The following is a 27449-nucleotide window of genomic DNA, read 5'->3' on the forward strand; positions in this document are numbered from 1 at the left end:
TGACTCATGTTCTATCACCTTGTTCATACAATGGTTTAGTTTGCAGCTATGTTTTAAATAGAGGTGTCCCAATCCGATATTGATATCAGATATTGGTCCGATATCAGCCAGAAAATGAATATCGGATTTTTTCGAACTGCATCTAAAATCTCCGACATAAGTGTTCCGATAAGTTTTTGTTGTTTTTGTCTCCGCCCTCAGTTGTTCCCACCATATACTGACAGTAAAAAATAACTGAAGTGAACTTGAATTGTTGACTATTGTTCTCTGTTTCAGTAAAATAATACATTTTATTTAAAAGCGCCTTTCAAAACACCCATAAAAGCAATAAAAACAGGGGCAACAGAATGAAAACAATAAAAAACAGGTTCAACGGAATAAAACAGTACAAAATTGAGATGGTGAGTGTGTGACTAGGTGGTGCGGGACTGTCTGAACAGGTGAGTTTTGAGTTTGGATTTGAAGAGTGGCAGGGGATCTATGGTGCGGAGGTCAGGGGTGAGAGAGTTCCAGAGCTGGGGAGCAGAGCGGCTGAAAGATCTGTGCCCCATGGTGATGACTTTGGCCGGTGGGACAGAGAGCTGGAGAGTGGAGGAGGAGCAGAGTGTGTGGGCAAGAGTGGCGATGTGGAGGAGGTCAGATTTGTAAGGAGGGGCCAGGTTGTGATAACCGGGGTGATATACAGTACATACCTGAGTGGCAGCTCTCGCGAGATTAGTGCCGACAGCGGCAACAAAACCGGAAACAACTCAGAAAAGAGATGGATGGATGAAGACGTTCCGGCAAAAAAAAACAAAGAACTTGTGTAATTACGTTGTGAAATGTGACAGAGAGTTTATCTTCCTAAAGAGCAGCAGGATGGGACACAGTTACACGTTCTGTTAGATTAGTAACTGAGATTTTAGCATCTACCACAGCAGAAGGAACGACGTAAGTCACCATGAAAAATCAGCCAGTCACAAGCGCCACAAATATACACTGCTTTAAAAAGTGTTAAAGATGTAAAGTCTGCAACAAATGTGTCTAATAAGTCATTAGTGAATACCAGAGAACCACATGAGTGAGCATGAGAAATTATAAGAAAATATATAATTAAATTAAAACGTTAATGTCTAACTTAAAGACAAGCAATGTGAAATTAACAGTAAATATGTGATGTGTTGTAATATCTAAAATAAACACATGTGCTTCATATACACATTTATGTTTTTATTTAGGCTGTTTTATAATTTAGGGATTAGGGCTGGGCGATATATCAAGATTCAAGATGTATCGAGTTTTCTATTTTGGCGATATAGAAAACTACGTTATTTCGCATATCAATATATAAATATATATATATATATCTTAATAAAAGTCCCTGTGTGGCATTTTGCATCAGCAAATTTAAACCAGAATTGTCTTTCTGGTCAGACTAAAATTATTGAGATTTATATCGTATATCACCATTTTGAGAAAATATATTGAGATATGAGTTTTGGTTCATATCACCCAGCCCTAGTAGGAATGTTCACAGCATTTCAATTTTAATAAAGATCAACCTACCAGATTCTAATCACATAATTGTATTTAATAAGTGGTTGACAAGTGGCTATTTTAGATTTCTTGTACACCTGTCTTAAAATATAAGGGATACTGGAGCTTGGTTGGATGCGTGGGATGGAAAATTTCCCTTATTTTCAAATCCAAAACTTGACAGGTATGATAATATGGTGAGTGGTAGGGGTCCATGTGATGATCCATGCTGCAAAGTTTTGGAGGAGCTGCAGTTTCTGGAGCAATTTGTTGGGGAGGCCCAACAAAAGTGAGTTGCAGTAATCAATCCGGGAGGTGACTAGGCTGTGGACAAGGATGGTGGTGGCGTGGGGTGAGAGAGGGGCGGAGACGAGATATGTTATGTAGATGGAAATATGCCGGCTGGGTGATGCTATTGATGTGACAATGGAAGGAGAGTGTACTGTCGAGGTTAACACACAGACTCTTTACCTGAGGGGAAGGAAGGACAAATGAGTTGTTGATGGAAATAGCAAAATTGTTGGATTTGGAGAGAGTGGAGGAGGTGCCTACAAGCAGGACTTCTGTTTTGGAGCTGTTGAGTTTGAGGAAGTTGGAAGATAAACAAGAATGAATTTCTTGTAGACAGAGGGTAAGGGAGGATGGATAAAGAGATGAAGATGGTTTGGTAGAGAGGTAGAGCTGGGTGTCATCCGCGTAGCAATGGAAATGGATATTGTGTGTACGAAGGATGTGACCAAGTGTTAGAATGTAGATGATGAAGAGGAGGGGCCCCAGGACAGAGCCCTGGGGCACACCATCATGGAGAGGGAAAGTGTTCACTTGATCAAGCCTTTTCTATCATTCCACACTACAAAATAAGTAATAAAAGTATGTATGATTTGTGCTGATAATGTATCTGATCGATATCGGTATAGGCCAATACTCATGGTTGCAATATCAGTATCGTATTGGAAGTGAAAATGTTGTATCGGGACATCCTTAGTTTTAAGGTTAAGTTTTAAAATGGTCCGAAGCTGTCCAGAGAGGACAGGGTGGATGTTTTCCACACCTTACTTTTGCACATCCACTTACATCATACTCATGCACTTATTTCAGTCGATCAAAAATCAGACATTTTGAACACTCCACAAGTACTTGGGTTACCATGCATTTGCTTTTTTTATTTTCGGAATTGCAAGAGTGAAATCGCACAGATGCTGCCTTAACAGCCCAGTGTAGGCAGTGGAAAATAGGGTAGGGGTCAATTATAATTGTAATCAAGTAATTTATAATTAATTACAATTATGATGTAATTATAATTGTAATTTAAAAATATATTGCTGTTGTAATCATAATTAAATTGTAATTGAGTTCAGATACTGTAATTGACTTTGTAATTTTAATTGCCATGAAAATTCTATAAAAATTGTCAATTATAATTTAAAGCAAAACTGGGGAACCATGTCACAGTTTTATGTACAATTATTAAAATATGTTTCATATCAAGCTTTCCAACGTTTTACTATTAAAAAAAATTATATTGAGGGGTATACTGACACAAAAAAGGCTCAGACGCCCACACCAAAAATATGAATACCAATGTTTTCATAGATAAGAAATCCTAACAAGGTAAACAAGAGATGAAAACAAATTAGATGATAGATAACATTTTTTAGTGTATTCTACAGCTGATTTAAATACCAACTCGTTACCATAAGAGATGATAACAGAAAGCTAACGCAAGGGGAAGGTTATGTTTTATGGGCTTATTCATTAAACGCTCTGTAATTGTAATTAATTGTAATTAAGACCATAATTGTAATTGACTTTCAGGAGAAAAATAATAATTGTAATTTTTTGATTGAGTTGTACTTGAACATGTATATTTGAAGACGTGATTGTAATTTTAAAATGTAATTGACCCCAACCCTGTCATGCATTAAGGCTACAAGGTGAGCACAGTAGTAGCTGTTAAATAAATGAGTTTCAAGACAAAATTATTATCAATATCATATCAGTTGCTTAACAACAGCCCAGTGTATGCAGTGGAGAGTATTCCAGATCTAGAATTATTACAGAGGATATCCATTTTTTAAAAAAACAAGGCTTCTACTTTAGGATGTTCTCGAGAAATCTCTTGGAAATAAGAATAGCCAAGGTATTCTCAGTGAAGTTTGCCTTTGTGTAAAGTTGATGTTTTTCAGACCAGTGCTGTCTGTTTAGGTATTGGTTTAGCATAGAGACGCTTTCCTAACTCCTGTAGCGCTGGCAAAGCTACAAATCAAACTGGGAAAAGTTTGTAGGAACAAAAAACTGAGGTTTGACTCTATGAAATAGATTTTGATAATGAATTATACATGTGTCACAATCAGTACTCGCACTTTGATTGTTTGAGTAATAATAGCCTTAGTCTGGACCAGGGTTGAGGTCAATTCTAAGTGTAATTGATAATTGTTTACAATTATGGCATAATTACAATTGTAATCCTAAATAAAAACATCTGTTGCTGTTGTAATAATAATTGAATTGTAATTGAGTTCAGATAGTTGACTTTGTAATAGTAATTGGCATGGGCAATCTTTAGAAACTACTATTTAATTAAAACACAAAACCATGTTAGAGTTCTATGGCTTACACATATGTAGTTTACAAATATTAAATACATTGAATTCAAAGGGTCTACTGACAGAAAAAACAGCTGATTTAAGATATGGATCAAACTGAAACAAATATAAGACAAAGGTTACATTTTATGGGGTTATTTATTAAAGTCTCAGTAATTGTGATTCATTGAATTTAAACTTTAGTAATTGAGAAGGTAATTGTAATTGTGGAAAAATAATAAATTCTAATTTTAACTGTAATTGGAAAAAATGCTGGTTACTGTAGTCATAATTGAGTTGTAATTAAACATGGATCATTTAAGATGTAATTGAGCTCAACCCTGGTCTGGACGAACAAATATGATTCTCACAAAACTTGTGACACGTTTTTGGTGAGCCTTATTTGAATTAGTTCAGTAACTTTGAATGATTGTCATTCTAATAAAAGAGACATGATAGCGGAAAGAGAACAGCTTGCTGTTCTGTATAACCCGCAGCGTTATAATGTGAGCTATTCAGCTTTGTGTGGCTTTGTCACACCCAAACAGATCTGTTCCATTAACTCTTAATGTGGGAAAGATTATTTGGCAGTTAGCTTGACCTCATCTGCCACACTTTTAATGTAGACGCCTTCGCTGCTCTTAATGTGTGGAAGGACTGTTTTTTTTTTTCTCATTGACCCTGTGCTATTCTAGGCTATTCTAGCTGCTTTGCGTTTTGACAGCTGACTTCTGGTCGCTGGTTCCCTAGGGGTAAGGCTGAAGTGACATCCCTCCAATGAGATGCAAAGCCAACATTACGCACAGCCTGTTCATCTTGTGGACGTCGGCAAAACGTTGCATAGGCCACTGAAAGGGTTGACAAAGGTGTCAGATGGAAAATGATATTTCTGCTACATTCTTTATTAGTTTGAGCTTAAAGCCCCTCACAGCAATTAAAATTAATGCAGTGCATAGACTAGTTTAAGCTTGTGTTTTATTATTATTATTTTTTTAAAGAAGATATTCAGCACATTTATTTACCTATACTGTTCAATCCAATTGTAAAAACAATGTTATGTTTTGTAGTTAGCAGAAACAAGTAGAAGTACTGTTACTTGATTGAAATTGTACTCAAGTACAAGTACAAGTAAGTCATACATAAAATACTCAAGTACAAGCAACAAGTAGCTCAATGAAATAGTACTCAAAGTAAAAGTTACTAGTTATTTTCACCCCCCACATTTATTTTTTGGTAATAAATCTCATGTATAAACTTACGACCAAATCTTGCACAATTGGAACTTAATTTATGTTCCACAAAAATAAGATTAAAATGACCGATTTAGAAATATACTCAAAAAAGTACAAGTACAAGTGGCGTGAGTACTTGTAATCCAATACTTTCACCTCTGGTAGTTAGTAGTTAGTGTTCTCTGATGTGTTGCTGGTTTTGTAGACCTGACCTCTCACAGGATATAAACTGGCTACAATTAAATTAAAATATATGAAAAAAAAAAACATGTATTTGTATTTATTTAACACTGACAAAAACAAGAATTTTTAAACTAAAAACCATAAACTAAAAATGAGGAATTAGTGTTTAATGTCACATGAAGGGGAGTGTGTGGGTGCTTGGTTGTCTATTTGTGTGTATCCCTATCAGTGGGTCAGATAATGAATGAATAATGACTGTTTATGCAGGATACAGAGACAGGACATGGATCATGTATCCATTTAAAAAAATACAAATCCAGAAGACAAAAGAGCTAACAGAAGACTGACGAAAGATGATAAACAGCAACTCCCACTGCAGACAAACAGAAAGAACTGAATGATTACTGAATGTTATGTTGTGTAAGTCACACTCGATTTATGTGTGAACAAAAGTCAATCACCATGACCAGGCAACCAAGCATTATTAAGACACTAAATTACCGTGAATGTTATTGAGAAAAAATAAATTGGAAGAAATTCCTTTGATTTAATCATCTATGAACTACTGGACTGGGCTCCCACTATCAAAAACTGGGAATCAAATGTTTTGGAAGGCTGGAGAAAAGGGCAAAAAAGAACAGCAAGAAAAGAAAAAGCAGTTTTGGCTTCCTGGAGTTAAACAAACCGGATGTACACACAGACCAGTCGCCAGACCTTGGTCTTTAGGGGGGCATGTAAAAAGCATGGGTGGGCACAATTATTAGACTATTTTTTTTTTTTTTTTTAGCATCAATAACACAAGTCCATACTCAATAAAATGGGCTCGGATATATACAGAGGCACTGTTTTGATAATTGGCACCAATAGGTGCACTTACACATTTTTTTTTTTTTTATAACAATTGACTTTAAAAAAAAATACATTATACTACAATGGATGTTGTAGTTTATCCAGGATACACAGGTCTGTGTTCAACCACCTTCAGGTACAGTGGGGTTCCCCGGTCTCTGGAACCTTCCCTTTGGGGGTCATGGGCTGAAAAGGTTGAGAACCACTGCTATAGATGTATCCACAATTCAATACTGCCTGGTTAAAATGAACATTGCAGATATACCTCATTCTATATTGACAAAATTGTCATTTGAGTAAAAACATCCCCCTCTGACATGAATAGGCACTCCTGCGCGCTAACACCAACGCTCTTGCGCACACACACACCAACGCTCTTGCGCACACACACATCAACGCTCTTGCGCACACATACCAAAGCTCTTGCGCACACATACCAAAGCTCTTGCGCACACAAACACCAACGCTCTTGCGCACACAAACACCAACGCTCTTGCGCACACAAACACCAACGCTCTTGCGCACACAAACACCAACGCTCTTGCGCACACAAACACCAACGCTCTTGCGCACACAAACATCAACGCTCTTGCGCACACACACACCAACGCTCTTGCGCACACATACCAATGCTCTTGCGCACACATACCAATGCTCTTGCGCACACATACCAATGCTCTTGCGCACACATACCAATGCTCTTGCGCGCATACCCCAATACTCTTGCGCACACACCAACACTGTGCACCCACACACCAACGCTCTTGCTACCACACACCAATGTCTTGCTACCACATACCAACGCTCTTGCTACGGGCCTGTGTCCACAAAAGAGGACGTGAATATTTAGGCGTGTCTTCTTAGGGAAAAATAGAAGGAACTTGTCTGTGCTTTTGTCTTAAGCCAAGCTTGCAGTTGTTTGTTTGGGTTGTGGTTAGTGTTACCTTAGCATCAAAAACCTAACCAGTGACTTAAAAATTTGCACACACCTGACGTTATACTGTTGTTTGTGTGCACAAGAACTCAGAGTTTGTGGTAAAACTGATGGGTTGTGTTGTTCCTCTTGCAATTTCTGTAACTCAATATCACAGTCAGATAGAAGTGTTTGCTCAGTGGAATTTTTGCTTTCATTTTTCTGCTGTTTTGCTTCCAGCTAAGACTGTGTCGTACTTGTGACTTGGTTGATAATGGTCTGTCTGTCTTCTCAAGCTCTGTAGAATAACTCTGTTTTAGTTTATTTACAGATTAGATCTGGGATTTTTCTGAACTATTTTCTGTCACTTTCAAAAAATGATATCTTTCAAAAATCCTTGCTGGTTGGTATCTTTTGGCCAGTAACCACGGACATCAGTGCAGTGTAATCCGTCCGTTGCTTGTCTCCCTCTGTCTCTTCATTTTACTTCTCCTCTGTCATTGCCCCTATTGCATTCATGCGAAGATGGCATGCAAAGTGAAAGAGAAGCCAATGGGGATGAGCAATGCCTGCTAAGCTGGTCTTAGTCACGGGGCATTGTCATTAGATTAATGTAGCAGAAGGAGCCATCCGTTCTCCCTCTAGAGTGGTAGGGAGAGGAGAAAATGAAGGGGAGGATATGATTTTGTCTAAATTCGAAGGTGATTAGGCAGTTGACACTGCCCTACTAACACCTTTTTACTCATCTCATGTAATCACAAAGATGGAAACGATGTGTTCTAACATGACTCGTGAATGTCGTCAGCTTTTCCCAGGAAAGAAAGCCTTAGACATTACTGTTCAGAACCAAAAGATGATCTCGGAGATGGAGATCATAATAGTGTTTGTAAACCCAGGTGGAGTGAAGAAACAGGAAATACTAGCTGTATACAAATCAACATAAACTTCAGTTTTCAATCAAACTTCTTGAGCCTTCTTTAATCAGGGACCAAAACAGGTAATACCAAGCCCCGTAGCCAGGGTTGGGGTCAATTATAATTGTATTGATTGTAACTAATCATTAATTACAATCATGGCGTAATTAAGATAGTAATTTTAAAAATATGTTGCTGTTGTAATTGTAATTACATTCTAATTGAGTTTAGATAATTGACTTTATAATGAAATTTCTCTAAAAATTGACAATTAATGCAAAACTGGAGAACCATATTACAGTTCTATGTACAGTTATTCACATATGTTGTTAACAATTATTAAAATATATTTCATATCAGGTTTGTTTTTTACCATTTTTTACCATTTAGGAAAATAAAGGCTCAGGCGTCCACACCAAAAATATTAAAACCTATATTTTCATTGATTAGGAAGCCTAAAAAGGTAACCAATTGATAGGAAAGAAAATAGATGATAGATATTTGTTTTTAGTGTATTTTTGTTATCATAAGAGATGCTAACAGGAAGCTAGCATAAGAGGAAGGTTAACTTTGATTAGGTTATTTATTTCAAGCTCAGTAATTGTGATTAATTGTAAATGAAATTTAGTAATTGAGAAAGTAATTGTAATTGACTTTCTGAGAAAAAAAAAATGTAATTTAATGGTAACTGGGAAAAAATGGTGGTCACTGTAGTTGAGTTGTATTTGAACATGGGTAATTGAAAACATAATTGTAACTGAAAATGTAATTGACCCCAACCTGCCTATGGCACTAACATGAAACAAAGAAGATATAATGACAGAAGGTAAAGGCAAGTAGACACACAGGGTGTAGTGTAGCTTTGATTGTTTATCATTCTCAGATGATAAGATTAGGCTGTCACACTCAAATGTTTTTACTGTTAATATCATTGATTATTTCATCATTTGTTTCCATCCATATGTAAAGAACCCACTAACAACTACCACAAGGGTTTCAGCCAAAAATAATTACAAGTCTCTCTTTTTTTTTTTTACTTCAAAGGATGTAGCAAATACAATAAAAAGCTGAACAGACACTTTGCCAAGAAAAAGGAACAATTGTTACTCATGCAGGGAATTCAGAGCGTCATTGTTTCACTGCTTCATTCCAATTACTCACACCTCTGTGGTAACTGTATGAAGGATAATTGCAGCAGATTCAAGTCTTCCCTGATTAATATTTCAGCACTGCTTGCATTAAGTTAAACAATGTTGCTTGGTTGTCCCAGTTCTTTTTCTCACTCCCGAATTAAATTTTTGCATGGATAATAAAATATGCACCTGCAGCTTTGCAAAAGGGAGTTCTGTTTCATAATATTTTTTGAGATGTCTCACTATGGGATATACACTCCCCGTAGCCTTCAGAAGCCCATCTGGCTGATTGGTCTGGTAAGAACTGTCCATCCACCAGGGACACTCTCACCCTCTGTAAGAGGGGGGTGGATGTACAGTTCCTCGTTCAAAATAAGCACCTCTTCTCACTCGCAAGAAGGGTTGTCTGGTGAGACATCTCACTCATATTACTCATAGAAATATTTTATGATTTTTTTTTTTTTGGTAATTTGTGTAATGATAAAAATAGATAAGATTATCAGTGTGCTAAAAATAATCCAATCAACAATTCTGATCGACATTTAAGGGCAGCACTTCTTCCTCTTGGCAAGATGCAATATCGTGGGTTTGATTCCCAAGCTGGACATTTACATAGGGATTTTTCCTGTTTTTGCAGTGTTTGCATGGGTTTTCTCTGGATATTATGGCTTCCTCCCACAGTCCAAAAACATGTTTATTTGTATTTTTTTGCCCCTTCGACATGTGTCGTGTCTAGGGTGTTGCCCCTTGATGTAAGCTAGAAAGACAACCACATCCTTGAGACCCTGTACAGGATAAAGTGGGTGCAGAAGATGAGTGTGTGAGTTTGAAAATGTTCATTTAAGACACTATAGTTCTGGTATTTCTAGCTCAGGTGGTCGAGAGGTTGTTGTCTGATCGAGAGGTTTGGAGTTTGATCCCAGTCTATACGTTGAAGTGTCCTTGGGCAAGACACTGAACTCCAAGTTGCTCCCAGTGGTTGACAAGCACCTTGCATGGCAGCTCTGACCCATTGGTGTGTGAATGAGCTGATATGTAAAGCACTCTGTGACTTCTGTCTGTGAAAGATGCTGTATAAATAAACATTACTTACTTACTTTTAAAGATACAGTATTGTGCTATTTTTCACCCATCTCCATTTGTTCTAAGAACCCCAACAACATAGTATTTGAGGTTTATTTTCCCAAACTCGCCTGTTTTCCAGAGTTTTAGCCTCTGAAAAGTGACTTTCTGAGCAGTTCTAAAATCGGGTTGTTTAGGGCCTTCTTATGCTTATTCATGAGTAGGTGTGTCTATAGACACTGACTTCATAGCTCTTGCGAGGGAGATCAGTGATCACCAAAGCGATATTCCTTTGCCATCAACACACTGTTGTTATTGTTTTCAGTCAAAAAACTGCACATTACAGTAAAACACATAGATATTTAAGTGGCTATTGTAATTGTGAGTCAGACAAACACTGTTTCATTGTGTGTATGCGGCAGCAGCAGCAGCAGAGGTTATCAGCTGTTTTCAGAATCAGAATCACTCACCAGAGCTACTATGTCGCGTTCTTCTCCTCCTCTCCTCTCCTAACCACAGAAATAGTCAATTTAAGGTGATAATCATTCGTTTTGTCCAACCGCTGTGTCGCAATGGGTCACAAACACGTCAGATCAAATTGAAGGCGATACGAGGCGATGTAACTGGTACTAAAAATGGAACTGCCGTTTTGGAGCTGACAAGGGAGGGAGGAAACAGAACGTTTTCATCTTTGGCGCTCTGAATGAAGCTAAAGGGATGTATATCACTGTAGCAAAACCATTATAAAGTGATTTTTTTCATAGTACCGTCCCTTTAAAAAGCTTACAAACCCTAAGTAATTGGGAGGGAAATGTTTAACTTGCAGAAAGAACTATTGTTGCTCCAGCAGTAATAAATACCAGTATGTCTCCTTCAGCCAGATAGAAACCATTGGCTCCCTTCTCTTTTTTCAGTTGTTTTGTTTTTTTTAATTTTTTTATTATTATCTATTTATTTATTTTTTTTAAGGGTACTTGCCTAGTTAATGTGTTGACCCTTAAAATCCAAATCTAACCCTTTCATCTTTCAGTAATTTACAAATTTCCTTATTCATTCATTTTATTTTAATTTTTTGAAAAATTAGCTACTTAAATGTATACATTAACAGAACATTTCTTGATACCTAAATAGCAAAGTTTACTTATTGTGTCAACAATAATTGGTCAGTAACAGACAGTTTTAATAAATACATTTGGGTTATTGCAAAGCCAACCATTCAAAGAAATATGTAATGACCCAATGCAGCGAGAACCTTGGAGGACAGCGACAAAGATGTTTTAATAATGGCAGGACCTGCTGTCTACTGTTCTGGATCTAACCCCTAAATGTTCCCATACGGGCACCAACTGATAGCAACTTTTCTAAATGATGCATTAGCATACCACTAACTGTTTCATTTAAAAGAGGTGGAAATATAAAGCTGTGGGTCACTGTCCCCAAGGCGCGATAACTGCAGTTACATTTTTAAACTTTCTGAATATGTAGAATACAGAATTTGTATTTCACCAGAATGGCACCTGTAACACATGTGGTTCCATGGTCAATGTGATTTAGTAAACTTGAAGCCAAATGAAGTTCTATCTATAGAAGTGATACCATAGTTTGAGTCATTGCACCAATAGCTTTTGCAGACTGTTGGTTTGACTTACATTACTGGGTCCTTTGAGCTGTTGTATTTAACATCCCCAATCAAAATGTAGCCAATTGTAATAATGTTACAGAGTAATAGAACAATTTCATTATTTAACTGGAAATGCAGATAACGCTGATTATTATAGTGTTTTTTTTCTTCTTATTTATGTATGTATTTATTTATTTGTGGCTCTACAGTTAAAAAAAAAATAATATATTTTTTTAACACAGACATCATTCATAAAAAAAACTGTGATTTTTTTTTTTAACTAGTGTTGGCATTAAAGTACCAAAAAGAGGCCCCTACAATGACTTGTTATATTCAAAAGAGAAATACATGTGTGTTGTAGTTACCATGTTTTTACTGTTGCTGTGAAAAGATACATCACTAAATGCATTAACATGTATTTATTACATCACCATTTAGATTTTTACTGATCAGAGTGCTGGAGCTTCACAACACACTGCATTATATATTAGGTGTAATTAACACCTTTACGAGGACTTTTTTTATATATAAGAAGGAGGAGGAGGAGGAGGAGGAGGAGGAGGTGTTTTTGTGCGACTGAAATCTCAAAAAACCCTTAAAAACAAGGGTTACAAAATCATGTCTGTAAGTTTTGAGTGTTGGCTTTTTATGATTTAAATGTTGCTGTGGTAAATTGTTTAGTTTCTCTTCTTTTGAAAGATTTCCCTGACCTTGTGTTGTATAAATCTACTCCTCCCTCTTCATTGTTACATTTGTATAATTCATAATAAGTAATTATTCATTTTCAGTCATGCTCAAAGCTCATTTTTTAGAACTTCATCCCACCCCTAATTTAAAGGTTGAAACATTAAGGACTGACAACCGCTGACCTTTCCTACTCCATATCTATTATACAACAGGACTAATCATGCTTATTCTTTGCCTTAGGAAGATGAAGAAAAGCACAGAGAAATGTCAAGGTGTTGCATTGTTGAGAATGTGTGTGGGACTATACACTGTGGTTGGTGGCACCTTGTGAAATAAGTGACAATATTCATTAGATAACCCTGCAGACAATCACAAATATCATACAAATCTTTAAATCAAATAAAGTACTGATAATGCTCTAATGCATTTTTGGAGAGACTATTGGAACTGCCAGCAAGATATAGGGTAACTTCATTTCAGCTTGTGTTGATAAAGATTAGACCCTAACACGGATTAAATGGAAACAAACATTAATCCGATTAAGGATTGTTATTACATGGAAATCTGCTGCAGAAAACTGTGTTGCTACCTAGTTAGGAGACACATTTTCAAAACATAATTCTAAAATATTTTATTATGAGTCATACTACTGACTAACACAGAGATATATTTAATTACGCTGCCAATGATAAAAGAGTACTGACAATATAAAGCCCGACCAATATGGGATTTATAGGTCTGATGGGGGTGGGGGATAATGAAAGCCAAAATTCAATATTTTGGTCAATAGCTGTTGTAAACTGTATTTCCTGAAATACAATGTAAAAAAAAAACCATTTAAATATAAAGTTGTGTAGCATTCAGTAAACATAGATAAATCAAAAAAATGTAACAATAAACCATGAACCATAATTATTATTATTATTATTATTATTATTATTATTATTATTATTATTATAAGTAGTAATAGTCGTCTTTGTCGTCGTCGTAGTAGTAGTAATATTAATAATAACAAAAGTCTCAAATTGAAATAATGTGATCATGGTGAGGGACCTTGACCTGGTTAAGAATATAAGTTACGCTAGACTGGGTCAAGCATTTCAATCCTTCTGGAACTAGCTTTAAATGTCTTGCGGAGGGATGATGGGCTGTACAAACACATTAAAAGAAACAACCCAGAGGTCCATTTTCATAATTATGTTTTGGTGCCAGGTCTGACTGCTTGGCTAGCACTCTCAAAAACAAGGAGAGAGTCAGCAAAGTGAAATCAATACTTGTGATGAAAATGCTTTTTTTCTCTCTCTCTCTCTCTCTGTAGTGGGGGGTTGTGGTTGTAGTGGGCTGGTAAGAGGTAGTCTGACCCCTGTGGCTGCAGTAGCGGCTTGAGCAAAAGGCAATAAATGTTGTAAGATGAACAAACCGCTGTAGAACGAGCTCAGCAGTCACTGCTATCCGAATGTATAGGTGGCGCTGAGTGCGAGCCCCCCCATCTGACTCCGAGTGCAGTTAGAAAAATGACGAAAGGACCATCTATCCAGCCTTTGCTTTTCAGTCACAGCAAAGCAGCAAGACACTGAGGCCAAAAGAAGTGTGAGTGAGTGAGTGTGTGTGTGTGTGCGTGTGCGTGTGCGTGTGCGTGTGTGTGTGTGTGTGTGTGTGTGTGTGTGCGTGTGCGTATGCGTGTGCGTGTGTGTGCACATTTCACCTCTGCCAAAGGGAATGTAAGTCAGCCATTTGTTTGCCTCTCCTTTCCTTTCCCAATGCTCTGTCATTCCCAACAGTTTGCACAGAATAATGCAATTTCCAAGACTCCATACAGAGACGCAGTAATCCACAGCATGTGTAGACACATGATTTGATTTGTTTATATTGCTTTCAATTACCTCTCTGTGTCTCTTGTTGAGGCCAATACATTTTATTGTGGGTATTTATCTTTAGCTGCCCACTCTCCCTCAATACTGTCTTCTTCATTTGAGCTTTCAATTTTCAAGATAAATAAATCAGAGTTTAAAGCCTATTTCAATACTGTCACAGGTGAAACCACTGGTTCTAGACCTTTCAAGGTGCAAACACACAGCATGTCTACTGTGAACAGACTTCTGGCTTTCATTACAAATGCCCCGCTGTTATTTCATTACTTTTATTAGAGAACTGTTATATTTAATTCATTTCTGGCATTTTTAGTGAAACTCAGTAATCTGGCTGCTTAAATTTGTGCCTTAAAGCTAAATTCTGTTTGAAATTCTCCATTCCTTTTTCTTATTTAATAAGATCAATTATAAACACATCATTTAAACTTGATTTTTGTGTTGTGCTTTGTGTTGTAAGGTTTGCAAATTAACTTTTTGTTGCTTATTAAGGGAGGGTAGATAAAACCCCAAAAAAATAAATGTGGGAAGGTTTCTTTTATTAGTTGAACAAGAGTCAGTTTGGATTTGTGTACAAGTTCTTTAAATGCCTTGATATTAATTAAAATTAATAAGCTAACTTCTCTGCATGCTTAAATTGTTTTTGAGGTAGACAATTATTTTCCATATACTGTAGAAACATCTGCAGTTACAAAATCCGCCCATGGGTGTGTAATAGATTTTTTTAAATACCATCAGTACTTTTATAATATTATGCAAACCGGAGAAGTGATAAATATATAAATAAAATTAATATGTGCAGAGAAGGAGCAGAGCAAAAGGATGATTTTTTCTCAATCCTCATGGGTAACCAAACGTGGGGGCAGGGGTGGGCTTGAACATTGAGCATGAAGAATGAAAAAAACATTTTTCTTTGCACTCAAACTGTAATATTAATGTTCTAAAGTATGTGATTGCATAGAAGAACAATAGTCTCAATGTATTACCTTTTTCAGTAAAGGCAACATTTTTTACACATTTTCTTGAAATTTTGGGGGGGGGGGCACCTGAAAACTGTTCGTTCTTCAAAGGGGGTGCAATAGAAAAACATTTTAGAAACACTGTTATAATCCAACATGGGAAGAATTTCCTACAATCAAGGCTAATGCATGTGCAAGTAATTCCTTATGACTTAAAACCTTCTCAGTCTAAGTGGACTATCCTCTGCACGCCCGATATCAGTCTCACCCTCACACAGACCTCTGCATGTCCCTATTGTAATGGTGAGCAACACGTGGTTATGTTGGGTCTCTACTTGTGGCAGCATTGTTAGCTGTTCATTGACCGAGTGAAATCGGGTCACTGAACTTAAATGTTGTTTATGGAGGAGCATTTGTAGATATTTTAACCTGGGTTGCTTGTAGTTTAACAGAACCAATCATTTCACAACTATACAGGACAGTTGATACAAGAAACAAACACAATGCAGTTTCTTTGCAGGATTGTGCTTAGTTTATTGGGAGCATAGGGGTTATACTAGCCTGTGTGTATTAGATCTGTAAACTTCTTTATTAAAGGTCACATATCATGCTATTTTTCACCCATCTCCATTTGTTCTAAGAACCCCAAAAACATAGTATTTGAGGTTTATTTTCCCAAACTCACCTGTTTTCCAGAGTTTTAGCCTCTGAAAAGTCACTTTCTGAGCAACTCTACACAAACAGGCTGATTTGTGGCCTACTTATGCATAGTCATGAGTGGGCGTGTCTATAGACGAGACACTGACTTCCTCCTCCCCGCACGGTGACGTAGGGCCAGAGGACGGCCCGCCCTCCTCCCACCCACTTCATAGCCGAGCTCATGCTGCTTTATAAACACAAGAGAGCGTGGGGGCGGGACGTTAAAAAGTACACACATAGACTGTAGAAAATACATACATAGCACTGCGCAAAGGACGCTGAAATGTAAACGTGTTTGTTTACAGTACATGTCAATCACGGCAGAGAGCTTCCTGGTGGTGTGGCTTCTCCAGCTCAGTGCCGCGTCAAATTCGTCATCAAAGTGGGAACGCGTCATCAAATTGGAGCGAGGTGTTTGGGCTCACCCTGCAGTAAGAAAGGAGCAAATCACCCTCTAACGATTGAGAGAATCAATGAAAAAAACACTTTGGGCATGTGTATGAAGCCCATTTAGCACTTTTATCATGTTTAAAGCACGTTTAGCTTAACATGGGCCTTTTAACCTTTATTGTAGTGAATGGCTTTCTGGTTTTGATTCATATGAACTAGTATAGTTTTGAATGCTTTAATAAAATACTTAACCTTTGAGTAGCGCAGCATTGAAAATAAACAGACCATTTTACCACAATTAATTATAATTCAGAAAGCACAGCAATTTTTGCTGTGTATGTGGGAGTAGCTGCATTGGTGTTTAAAATTGGGGGTCTGCAGGAGATTACTAGTCAAGGAAGGGTATGATTGCATTCTAGTCAGCCTTGATATTAGTGGACCTGTCACTTAGTAAAGTGGGACTTAAGCTCATTTTCATCCCGAGTTAGGAAGAGGAGAGAGGTCTCCTGAGTGCATTAGAGTCACTTGCAATTTTGTTCCACTTTGTCTTTGAGTTGAGTGTGGAGTAGGAAAATATATTAAGTTGAAAGAGAACAACGATTTAGTTCAAAGGAATGTTCTTATTTTAATTGTACACCATACAGTAACGTAATAGCATTACTAGCATCATCATATGAACACATCAGCATTAAAATTACCAATGCCAATCATCTCAAGTTGCCCCGCAAGCGATTCGTTTTGGCCAGTTTTTGAAATTGTTTTTTTTATTTTTTGATATTTTTTAGAATATAAAAATATATGAAATACAGTACAGTGATTTATTAGAAAAAATCTAAAGCTACATACTTTGAGTTTCCATTGGAAAGCGCTGAATAAAAGTAATTTATTGTTATTATTATGATTATGGTTATTGTTATTATTATTAAAGCCTAGGTCCAATTACGTCATTTTTTTTCGAGTTTTAAAGGATTTTTCAAGGCACGAAAAATTTAGTGTTTTGATTGTATAGGCGGGCTATGCTGTGTCCCATTTTGTTGAATTTGTATTGCTCTAAATGTTAGATATTTCATAATTTTATGCCATGAAACACAATAAAGAAAAGTTTTCTTCAACTTCAGAACTACTTTAAGTGGTTTTTTTGCACAGTTATGTTATTGGCATATTTAATTTCATGCACTGGAACATGAATGTTTAGTTTTGGCCTGCGGCCCTCCGCTGCGATTCATTTTTGGTTTTTCGTTGGAAATAATTTGGGCACCTCTGATTTATAGCAGTGGTTCCCAAACTTTTCACAGTCCTGTACCCCTTCAGACATTTAACCTGAAGGGAGACGATCAAGGAGTGAGAACACGGTATCTGACAGAGTACTAGCTTCCCCTACATAAGGCCACATGTTGAGGCAGTACCCTGTGGCAGAGACACAAAGTATGTAGGACTTGATCCCATACTTCACTAGTTTTTGTGGGTTGTACACTCTGGAAGAAAGGTGCCCCACCACTGCATCATTCCCTCATTAACACAAACATTTCTCCCTGGTTGGTACATCTCTCTGAACTTTTCCACAATGTAATCTAACACTGGGCGAACTTTATACATTTTGTCACATGCATCCTGTGATGCTTTGTCATTGAAATGAAGGAGCCTCTTATTGAAATAGGGTGTTGCATCTACCTCATCCACACTCCAGTACAGTTCAAGGTTTGGCTTTTTGACATAACCTGTGGGAAAAGAAAGTTTAAAGTTCTGTAACTGACACTGGAGTCCAAACATTACCTCTGCTATGTGGCAGACTTTCAGGATGTGCCTGAAAATACTGACATTGATATTCAGGTTTGTCTGATCGACAACACGTTGGAGCAGCTCGTCAGTCAGGAACGTTAGCTCCAGGAAGGCTGCTGGCACGTCGAAATCCAGCTCTGTGGCAGCATTCTGGGGTCCAGGGTTTGCACATTTGGCTGCCAGTCTGTTTGATGCCAGCCAGAGTCTTTCCCACAACCTCTGCTGGATGCACAACCTGTAAATTACAGAAATATATACAATTACCATACTTTTATTGTTTTTTTTCTTTTCTTTTACTGCAGTGTGATGTGGAGAACATACTTTTTTTTTTTACTTTTCTTAGCTCTGTCAACAGGAGTGGAATCTCTGCTGGATGCACGACCTGTAAATTATAGAATTATGTACAACACCATAAATATATATGTATATTTTATTGGATTTATTCTGATTGGTCGGCTATGATGTGATGCATTTGACTGTTGTCTGGTCATTTTATTGTTTGTAGTTTCACAATGTCCGTTGATCATTTTAAAACAAAAAATAATAATTTACTCAGTAATGGTTGGGTGTAGAAATGGAATGAATGACTTTACTTCTTTTGAAACGTACTGAAGTACAATTAAAATGACTGATTTAGAAATATGCTCAAAAAAGTACAAGTACCCATAAAGTCAACTCAATTACAGTAATTTGAGTACTGTTACTTTCACCTCTGCTACTCGCTACAACTTTAATAAAGAAGGTTGAGGTTGAGAGGATGCAGAGAACTCTGCAAAGTTTGTCTAAATTTGAGAATCTGAGTCCTAAATCGTTCTTGATGCAAAGTCTTGTTCTGTATTTTGTTTTTATTATTGTCAAAGCTAAAAATCCACTTTCACACAAAGGCATCATGGTTTTGACTTGTGCAGAGCAATGTAGCTCTTGCTTTATTTGCGTTTTTTGAATAAGATCGTTTTTTCTGTCACCGGTTGTCTTAGAGACACCAATGTGTTATTTGTCGCAGTGCACGGAGGCTCCTGACTGCTGCTCTATTTATATTATAGTTTCCAATGTTGTCACGCTGTTTTTAGTTTTCATTCATGTACCCACTATGACAATTTGTGTATCAATGGGGTACCCGTGCCTCATTTTGCGAACCTGGTTGTGCTCAAGATCACACTATCTGAGACCAAGACTTGCCCAAGACCAGAATGCACCAAGACCGTGACCATGAGCATAAAACCATGAAAACGTTTGACAGTTAAATAACATTCTATCTTTAGTTTATTTTAAACACATTTGACGGACAAAAAAGATGTGTGCAACTCTGTCATGTATGTAAAACTCAACTACACGAAAACAAGAGTTTTAGGTCACGTGAACGAATGTATAGCCTCCCACTGCTCTCTCTCGTTTGCGTGTAGTGGTGTGTGCGTCACTTAGTCACATTAGGAAGATTACAATCCTTATACAGTGTGGATTAATGCGTGAATAACACATTATGTCTATCGTTTTATCCAGTTCTTCTCCTTGTTATCACATTTTAAAAACAGTTTTAAAAAGGAGGAATTAGTGCTGGTCTTGAATAGTCTGGGCAGTCCTAGACCAAGACAAGACAGAGTAAAAATGCCAAGACCTTTAAAATGTGGTCTCTAGACTGGTCTCGAGTAATACAACACTGCTAGGATCTATAGGTAGTTAGGTTTCATTTTTTCTGTAGAAGAGACATCATGTGACCATGCATGAGAATCTATCGCTTCTGTAGCCTTCCTTCTTTTTCTTTTCTTTATTTTTTCTTTTTTTTTTTACAACTTCTTTGCTTAGTATGCTCCACGCTTGTTCCTCCCTTTGAAGTTATTGCATTTCATTCATCCTGAGGCGATATATGCACTTTACTCCTTAATAGGGATTGATTTCTGAAGGTGTGGTTTGTAGTCAGTTGCGGCTGATCTACAACTTCATCCCCTGAAGTCCTGTTCCTCACACCACCTCCATGGCATGTTCTGCCTGATGTCATGCACTTTAACCAGCTTCTGTCACTTTCAGTCCATAGTGTGTCTGAGTGTACAGTCATCACCTCTGGGAGCCAACGGCTTGTGACTAAAACAAATAGAGGTGCTCCTGTGGGGGCGGACCTGTAATTGTTTCACAGTCTGAATACTGTATTCCCCTGTTGCATGTTCTCCGGCATCTATGTTGACAGACTGATTTATTTACTCAGTGTCTGTGTGTGTGTGTGTATCACATGTGAGTGTTGAATCCCTGCACCAGTCTGCAATAAGGAAGCATAAGAAAGCAGTTAGAAGTTCTGGTAGTTTTGTAGATTTGTTGTAATATAACACCTATAAATACTAAATATCACTAAGCAACTTCAGATTTTAACAGACCTCCACATTATTTATTCTATCTACCTCTTGTTGCACATACTCTTTGCACTGATATATTTACATATTTATACTGAATCCCTGTCTGACCTGACCTGGTTTTTATTCTTTTTACTCTTGTATTCTCGCTGCTTATTCAACTGTTTTTTGTTGTGGCTAATGCAACGTAATTTTGTTCAAATGCATCTATCTATCTATCTATCTATCTATCTTTCTATCTATCTATCTATCTATCTATCTATCTATCTATCTATCTATCTATCTATCTATCTATCTATCTATCTATCTATCTATCTATCTATCTATCTATCATCTATCTATCATCTATCTATCTATCTATCTATCTATCTATCTATCTATCTATCTATCTGTGTGTTTTTCTTTTTTTTTTAATTATGCTCAGCTAAAATCTTTTTAGTAAAAAAGATGTTTTTAAGAAGGATTGGGGTCAATCATAATTGTAATTGCTTAATTGATAATTAATTACATTTATGGCATAATTATAATTGTAATTTTCATTTTTAAAAATCTGTTGCTTTCGTAATCATAATTAAATTGTAACTGAGTTCAGATTATTGACTTGGTAATTGTGATTGCCATGAAAATTCTATAAAAACTGTCAATTATAAGTTGTCAATAAAAAGTTGAAAAAAAAAAAGTCCAAAATGATCAATTATAATTTCACGCAAAATTAGGGAACCATGTTATTTGTCCCATATCAAGCTTTCCCATATTTTACCATGTAAAAAAAAAAATAACTTAGGGGTATACTGACACAAAAAAGGCCGACGCCCACACCAAGATTATTAAAACCTATATTATTATTGATTAGGAAGCCTAACAAGGTAACTAATTATATGATAGATATTTGTTTTTAGTGTATTTTACGGCTGATTTAGGACCTGTTATCATAAGAGATGCTAACAGCAAGCTAACACAAGAGGCTCAGTAATTGTGATAATTATAATTTAACTTTAGTAATTGAGAGCGTTATTGTAATTGACTTTCTGAGGACAAAAAAAAAAAAATTGTAATTTAATTTTAATTGGGAAAAATGCTGGTCTCTGTAATAACAGCTGAATTGTAAATTAACATGGATAATTTAAATTGTAATTGTCACTGGAAAATGTAATTGACCCAACCCTGGTTTATGGATTTATTATTATTATTATTATTATTATTATTATTATTATTATTATTATTATTATTATTATTATTATTATTATTTCTATTATTATTATTATTATTATTATTATTGTTTTTGCTGTATTCTACATCCTGCTGCTTCTCTGTGCACACTGTGAAAAGTGGGAAAAATCCCATCATCTGTCATAAAGTTTGAGTCATTATATTCAGAGGCGTGCAAACAAAGTTAATAATGAGTGTGACTGTTGATATGTGTCATCATAATCAGTGCTCCCTGCCAATAGATGTTACTGTAAGTCTAAAAACACGCACACACACACACACACACTATGAGAGCAACTTCCTGTTACTCAGATACATGTTGGTGATTTGGATCACTGAGAATACCAATCTCTGCAACTGCCATGGAAACCTTCATCAAATTAGAATTGAAGTGATTATCTAAGACAGAGCAAAAAGACCAAATCAATAGTTCTTTTGTTTGCGGTTAAAATGAAGAATGGGCTTGGATTCTCTCTCTTTCACTGACTGCACTAACACACGCACGTTCCCTGGAGCAAGCCTTTTTCGTTAAATTACACATTCTGTTCGACATCTTTGACCATATCAGCATTAGGCTTGCGTGGTATTCACTCAAACCATCCGTGTTGGTATGTTCTTCCTCTGCTCAGAGAAAAAAAAAAAACCCAAAGGAGAAGCACCTCCTCTGATACGTACAGTTAGTATTTTATTTGCTGCATTTTCAAGCTATGGTCAAGACCTATTTCACTATATATGTAGGGGGGAGTGGGAGGTAGCCAGAAAACCCTCTGACCTGTTGCTCCCCATGGCTTCACTGCAGGAGTCGGAAAGCTGAGCAAAACCAGAGACCAAAAACTACAGTATATAAGTGGATAGAAAAATAGAGAAATACACATTTTTACCCCTTAAATGGTTCAATTTAATGCAATTATGTGCTGAATGTGTAGTGCTTCACCATTTATCTTTTTTAAAGTCCTTTACTCAACTGTAGTTCACAATGTAATGTACTGTGGGAACAATGCACATTCTTACAATGATAAATTGCTTTTTAAGATCAATAAAATAAAAAAATTAAAAAAAACAAGCTAAAAGACACACACACACGCACACACACACACACACACACACACAAAAACACATTTTAAGAGTAATGGTCAGAGTTTTCAAACCTATTAACACACATAGGATCTTTTGAAACCTTTTCTTGTTGGCAGGAAAGAATGAAATAGCTGAAATAATTTTTTTACAATTTACAATAGGTTCAACCAGCAGTACGCTAATCTCAGCTACTTATAGATGTGCTTTCTCCAGTTTCTAACCAAATCCTTTCTGAAAAGTCACATTGTGTCAACGGCGAGCTCTCAATCACAGTGTCTTTCTCCTTTTCTCCCAGACCTGTTTTAAACACGTACACACCCTGTGCCTCGCACTGGACTGCTATTCATCTACGTTCTCACTGCTGTCAGTGCTAAAGAGGCAGAGCTCTCAGCAAGAGTCCTCAACACATATTAGATTTTTCTCAATTTGTCCTAATCAGAGACATGTGAGCACTACAAGCACTAATGCAGACTGGCAACTAGGCAACGTGTCTGTTTAGCTAAATTTCAATCATAGGCTCATATAGGAACTGATTCGGTGAGAAATGGGGATTAGTTGTAAGAAGTAGATACATGTTTTCAATTAGGTAGAATATAGCTAAAGTCCAACAATTACTGGTTAAGGATGCTGGGCTTGTAATCGGAAGGTTGCTGGTTCGAATCTCACCCGGGCCACTGCTGTGGGATGTTGAGCAAGTCCCCAGCTGCTTCCCAAGCGCCGCAATATGGCTGCTCACTGCTCCTCAGGGATGGGTTAAATGCAGAGGACATATTTCATATAACAACATACAGTATATGGCATTTATATATATAAGTACCATATATGATTTAATCTTTAATTGAAGATGTAATTGGAATTGAAAAATGTAATTGAGCCCAACCCTGGCATACTGTAGGTTTTATAAAATGTGTTGATAATTACTGACAGATGAGCTGGCCCGCAGAGGTAAAAGTAACAGAATACAAGTACTCACGTTACTGTAACTGAGTAGCTTTTATGGCTACTAATACTTTTTGGAGGACATTTCTAAATCAGTCATTTTAAAGAAGTAATGTAATTACTTATATTTCTACACCCAACCGCTCCTGAGTAAATTATATATATTTTTTGTTTTAAAATGATCAACAGACATTGTGAAACTGCAAAAAATGAAATCAACAATCACAACAATCAAATGCATCACATCATAGCCGACCAGTCAGATTAAACGTAATGGACCGTGCCAGAAACAGCATTAAATGGAGGTTATTTTCTCACTTTTTGAGTTGATAAATGTAGCTATACTTAGAGCCTGTTTTCAATTTTTTTTATTTAATTTATTGATGTTATTTTATTTTAAAAAGAATTGTACATTTTGACAAACCTTTTATTTTATACAGATGCCTTAAGAAAAATTGAAGTTCTAATTATGCAAGATTTTGTCTCTTCCTCTTTAGGTTTATCCGTGAGATGTTTACTGTATGTAAGGGAACCGTGGCAAGATTTATTACCAAAAATAAATGTGGAGGGGTGAAAGTATTTATTAACTTTTACTTTGAGCACTATTTAATTGAGCTACTTTTTTTTACTTGAACTTGAGTATTTTATGTGTGACTTAAGTTAACTTGAGTACAATTTCAATCAAGTAACATATATAAGTGCTCTTTACACCTCTGCTAAAATCTGAGGACTTTCATGGATGGAGCAGATCATTCACTTCTGCCACACTGTAAAATAATATATCATGGTGGCATACATTTCCTCCCAGAATATCCTTTTCTGTTGTATATATTATATATACAGTATATATTATTATTATTATTATTATTATATACAGAGACCACCAGTCTTCCAAATACTATCAAGTACATATGATGAGTTTAACACTCTAGAGCTGTTGGCTAACGCTAACACATGTCTGGTCTAATTCCACAAACGGTTCAGAAATGTAACCTGATTTTGTCTAAAGAAAGATAAAGAGTGGAGCTGAAAACATATTATATACCTCTATTTAAAAACCTACATAAATCAAACAAAAAGTCGTTGCATACGTTTGAACCATCTGGCATTTTAATTACACAATAAAGCATGTGGTCGCACCACCGGGCCCCGTAATTATTTAGGCACGCTCCTAATGCATCACAGCCAATGCGGGAAATGTCACCCTAATGAGTTCAGTCCTTTGTATACATATGGTGTGAACATGGAAGTGCAAATTCACAGGAAATCCAAGGATTTTGATGACATTTTTACACATTAAATTCAACTCATCTTTCTGCTTTGTCACACAGATTCTTTCTGTTTGCTTTAAAGTTACTAACATGACGTTCAAACGCTCAGAATGAAAACTTTGTGCGATCTGACAACTTGCTCTCCGAACCAGACTTCATGACAACTAGGCCTGTTAAAAATGTACATTATTACCACAAACCTCCTGCATTCAGAAACGGGTCATTTTCAGTTATTTAAATACAATCAATTATATTATTTTTAATCAGGCAAACCTTTTGGGAAGACTTGATCCTCATCCCACTTGTACAATATAGATGGCCGTGTTTGAATGACATTCTGCCTTTTCTGTTCAATAAAGCCTTCAAATGTTCATCTACACTACATTCTATTAAGAGACACAATTACCATTAAGTTGCTGTCTATTGGTATCTGTGTTTCATTTTTACCAGTCAGAAAGTCAGCACAAACTTGAGTTATTATACTCCTAATGCCATTTTTATTTTATTATTGTAACTCATTTCCCTCAATTTGTTTTTACTCACAGGAACCCTGGTAAGGCCTTTTTTACTGAATCTGTCATGTTCATGCCAGATTTAAAATAAAACTGTCTCAGCCAAAAATTTGCTTCCAGTTTAGTTACAAGATGCTGTTGAAACAGTCATTTCTGTTAAAATATCTGCATGCCAAGTTATTAGAAAATAAATGGTGTGCTCACCTGACCATTAAGAGGGTTTTCTGGGTACAACTTAATGCAACTAACCTTTTTTTTTTTTTTCCTTTGTCCGTGCAGGTAGCAAACCTGGCATGCTCCATTTCCAACAATGAAGAAGGTGTGAAATTGGTTCGGATGGCTGCCACTCAAATTGACAGCCTTTGTCCACAGGTGAGGACTTTTAAAATGCTATACATCACAATATAATGCACTTATCATCAAAGTCTTAGTCAACTTTGTAAATACTAGTGCACTTTTGCTTGTTTTTTCGTTCTGTGTAGTAGCCTTTTTTCAAAATGTCCACTGAATGACGGTATCTATTTATATTTCCAAGGTTACCAGCCTGTTTCTTTCACCAAGGTTTGGACATAGTTTTATGTCAGGGAAAAAATGAAGAGAGATTAAAATATCTCTTTATTATTTTAATAATTGCATGTTCAAACATATTCACTGATGGGTGCTCACTAATTTGGGATACTTAAGAGAGACATTTCTCCTGGTACATGCTGGCAGTTCGTGACACACTAAAAAAAAATAAATGGATGGATGTACAAAGAAGATATGAAAGAAAGAGCGGGACATTGTTCTCTGTTTTCAGTTTAGGTTAACCTGACTGATATGTAGCCCTCCCTCTAACTCGAGTTCTCCACATTGATCTGAGTCTGTGTCTGGCGAATCCTTTCTGAACCAGGGAGGAACATGAACAGAATGCTTGAAGCTGATTGGGTGAAGGGCCTGTCCACCATGATTCGTTTTAGCCAATCACACGGTAACAAATGATGATGTCGTCATTGGCATAAGCCGCTGAGATGCTGCTACAACACCAACAAGGCTCCGCTTGTGAAAACTTTCTTTTGGGATTGTAATGCTGCGGTGATTATTGTTGAGTGACTTTTGCCGTTTTTGCAACATGAGTTAAAGGTGCAGTACACAACTCTCAGATCCCTCTCTCCCCATCACTCCCCACTGTTCTCTTGCCCTCCATCCAAACTTTCTAAAGTCCCTCCCTCAGAGGAGCTAACAAGCTAACGTTAGTCCGACAGCAACATCACAGTAAAATAACATGTACTGTTAAAAGCATATTACAGCAGCGCTTCTCCCTCTCAATGTGCACACACCTCAACAGCAGCAGCAACAACACAGTGTCACTTACAGCAGCCCACATGGAGGCTGCTGCGCGCACATGAACAACACATGTACCACAGAGTTCTAGTGTAACAATTACAAATCAAACATAATGTAAATCAAGCAGCAGTAATTACCTTTCAAGCAGAAAAGTCACCAATTCCATCTTCTACTCCTCCAGACCATACACAGTAAAAAAAAGATGGCGCTCTAGCTCCGAAAAAGGGGCGGGGACTGTGAACAACAGCTGTCAGACAGCTGAATCCAAAACTGAGGTTGTAATCAGAGGGTTGCTGGTTCAAACCTCACCTGGGCCATTATATGTTTTAGAAATGTAACAATTTGAAACATCTGAAGTCATGTTGTATTCTTGCAAAAATAAAA

The 27449-nt window shown here is 36.7% G+C and overlaps 1 protein-coding gene and 1 long non-coding RNA gene across 2 annotated transcripts in view; one reads left to right on the forward strand and one right to left on the reverse strand.

Moving 5' to 3' along the window:
• ctnna2 (catenin (cadherin-associated protein), alpha 2) overlaps positions 1-27449 on the forward strand; it is a 342575-nt gene that overhangs the window by 264876 nt on the left and 50250 nt on the right. Inside the window, exon 10 of the mRNA XM_028456891.1 lies at positions 26019-26111. Coding sequence (XP_028312692.1) covers positions 26019-26111 — 93 coding nt within the window. The remainder of the gene's footprint in view (positions 1-26018; positions 26112-27449) is intronic.
• LOC114469521 (uncharacterized) lies at positions 10254-27416 on the reverse strand. The gene is made up of 3 exons (XR_003674787.1): positions 27405-27416; positions 14578-14581; positions 10254-10420 (listed from the first exon to the last, which is right to left on the reverse strand). It is a non-coding gene; the product is annotated as an uncharacterized LOC114469521 (long non-coding RNA).

This window comes from Gouania willdenowi, chromosome 1, assembly GCF_900634775.1.
Source record: "Gouania willdenowi chromosome 1, fGouWil2.1, whole genome shotgun sequence".
NCBI lineage: Eukaryota > Metazoa > Chordata > Actinopteri > Blenniiformes > Gobiesocidae > Gouania > Gouania willdenowi.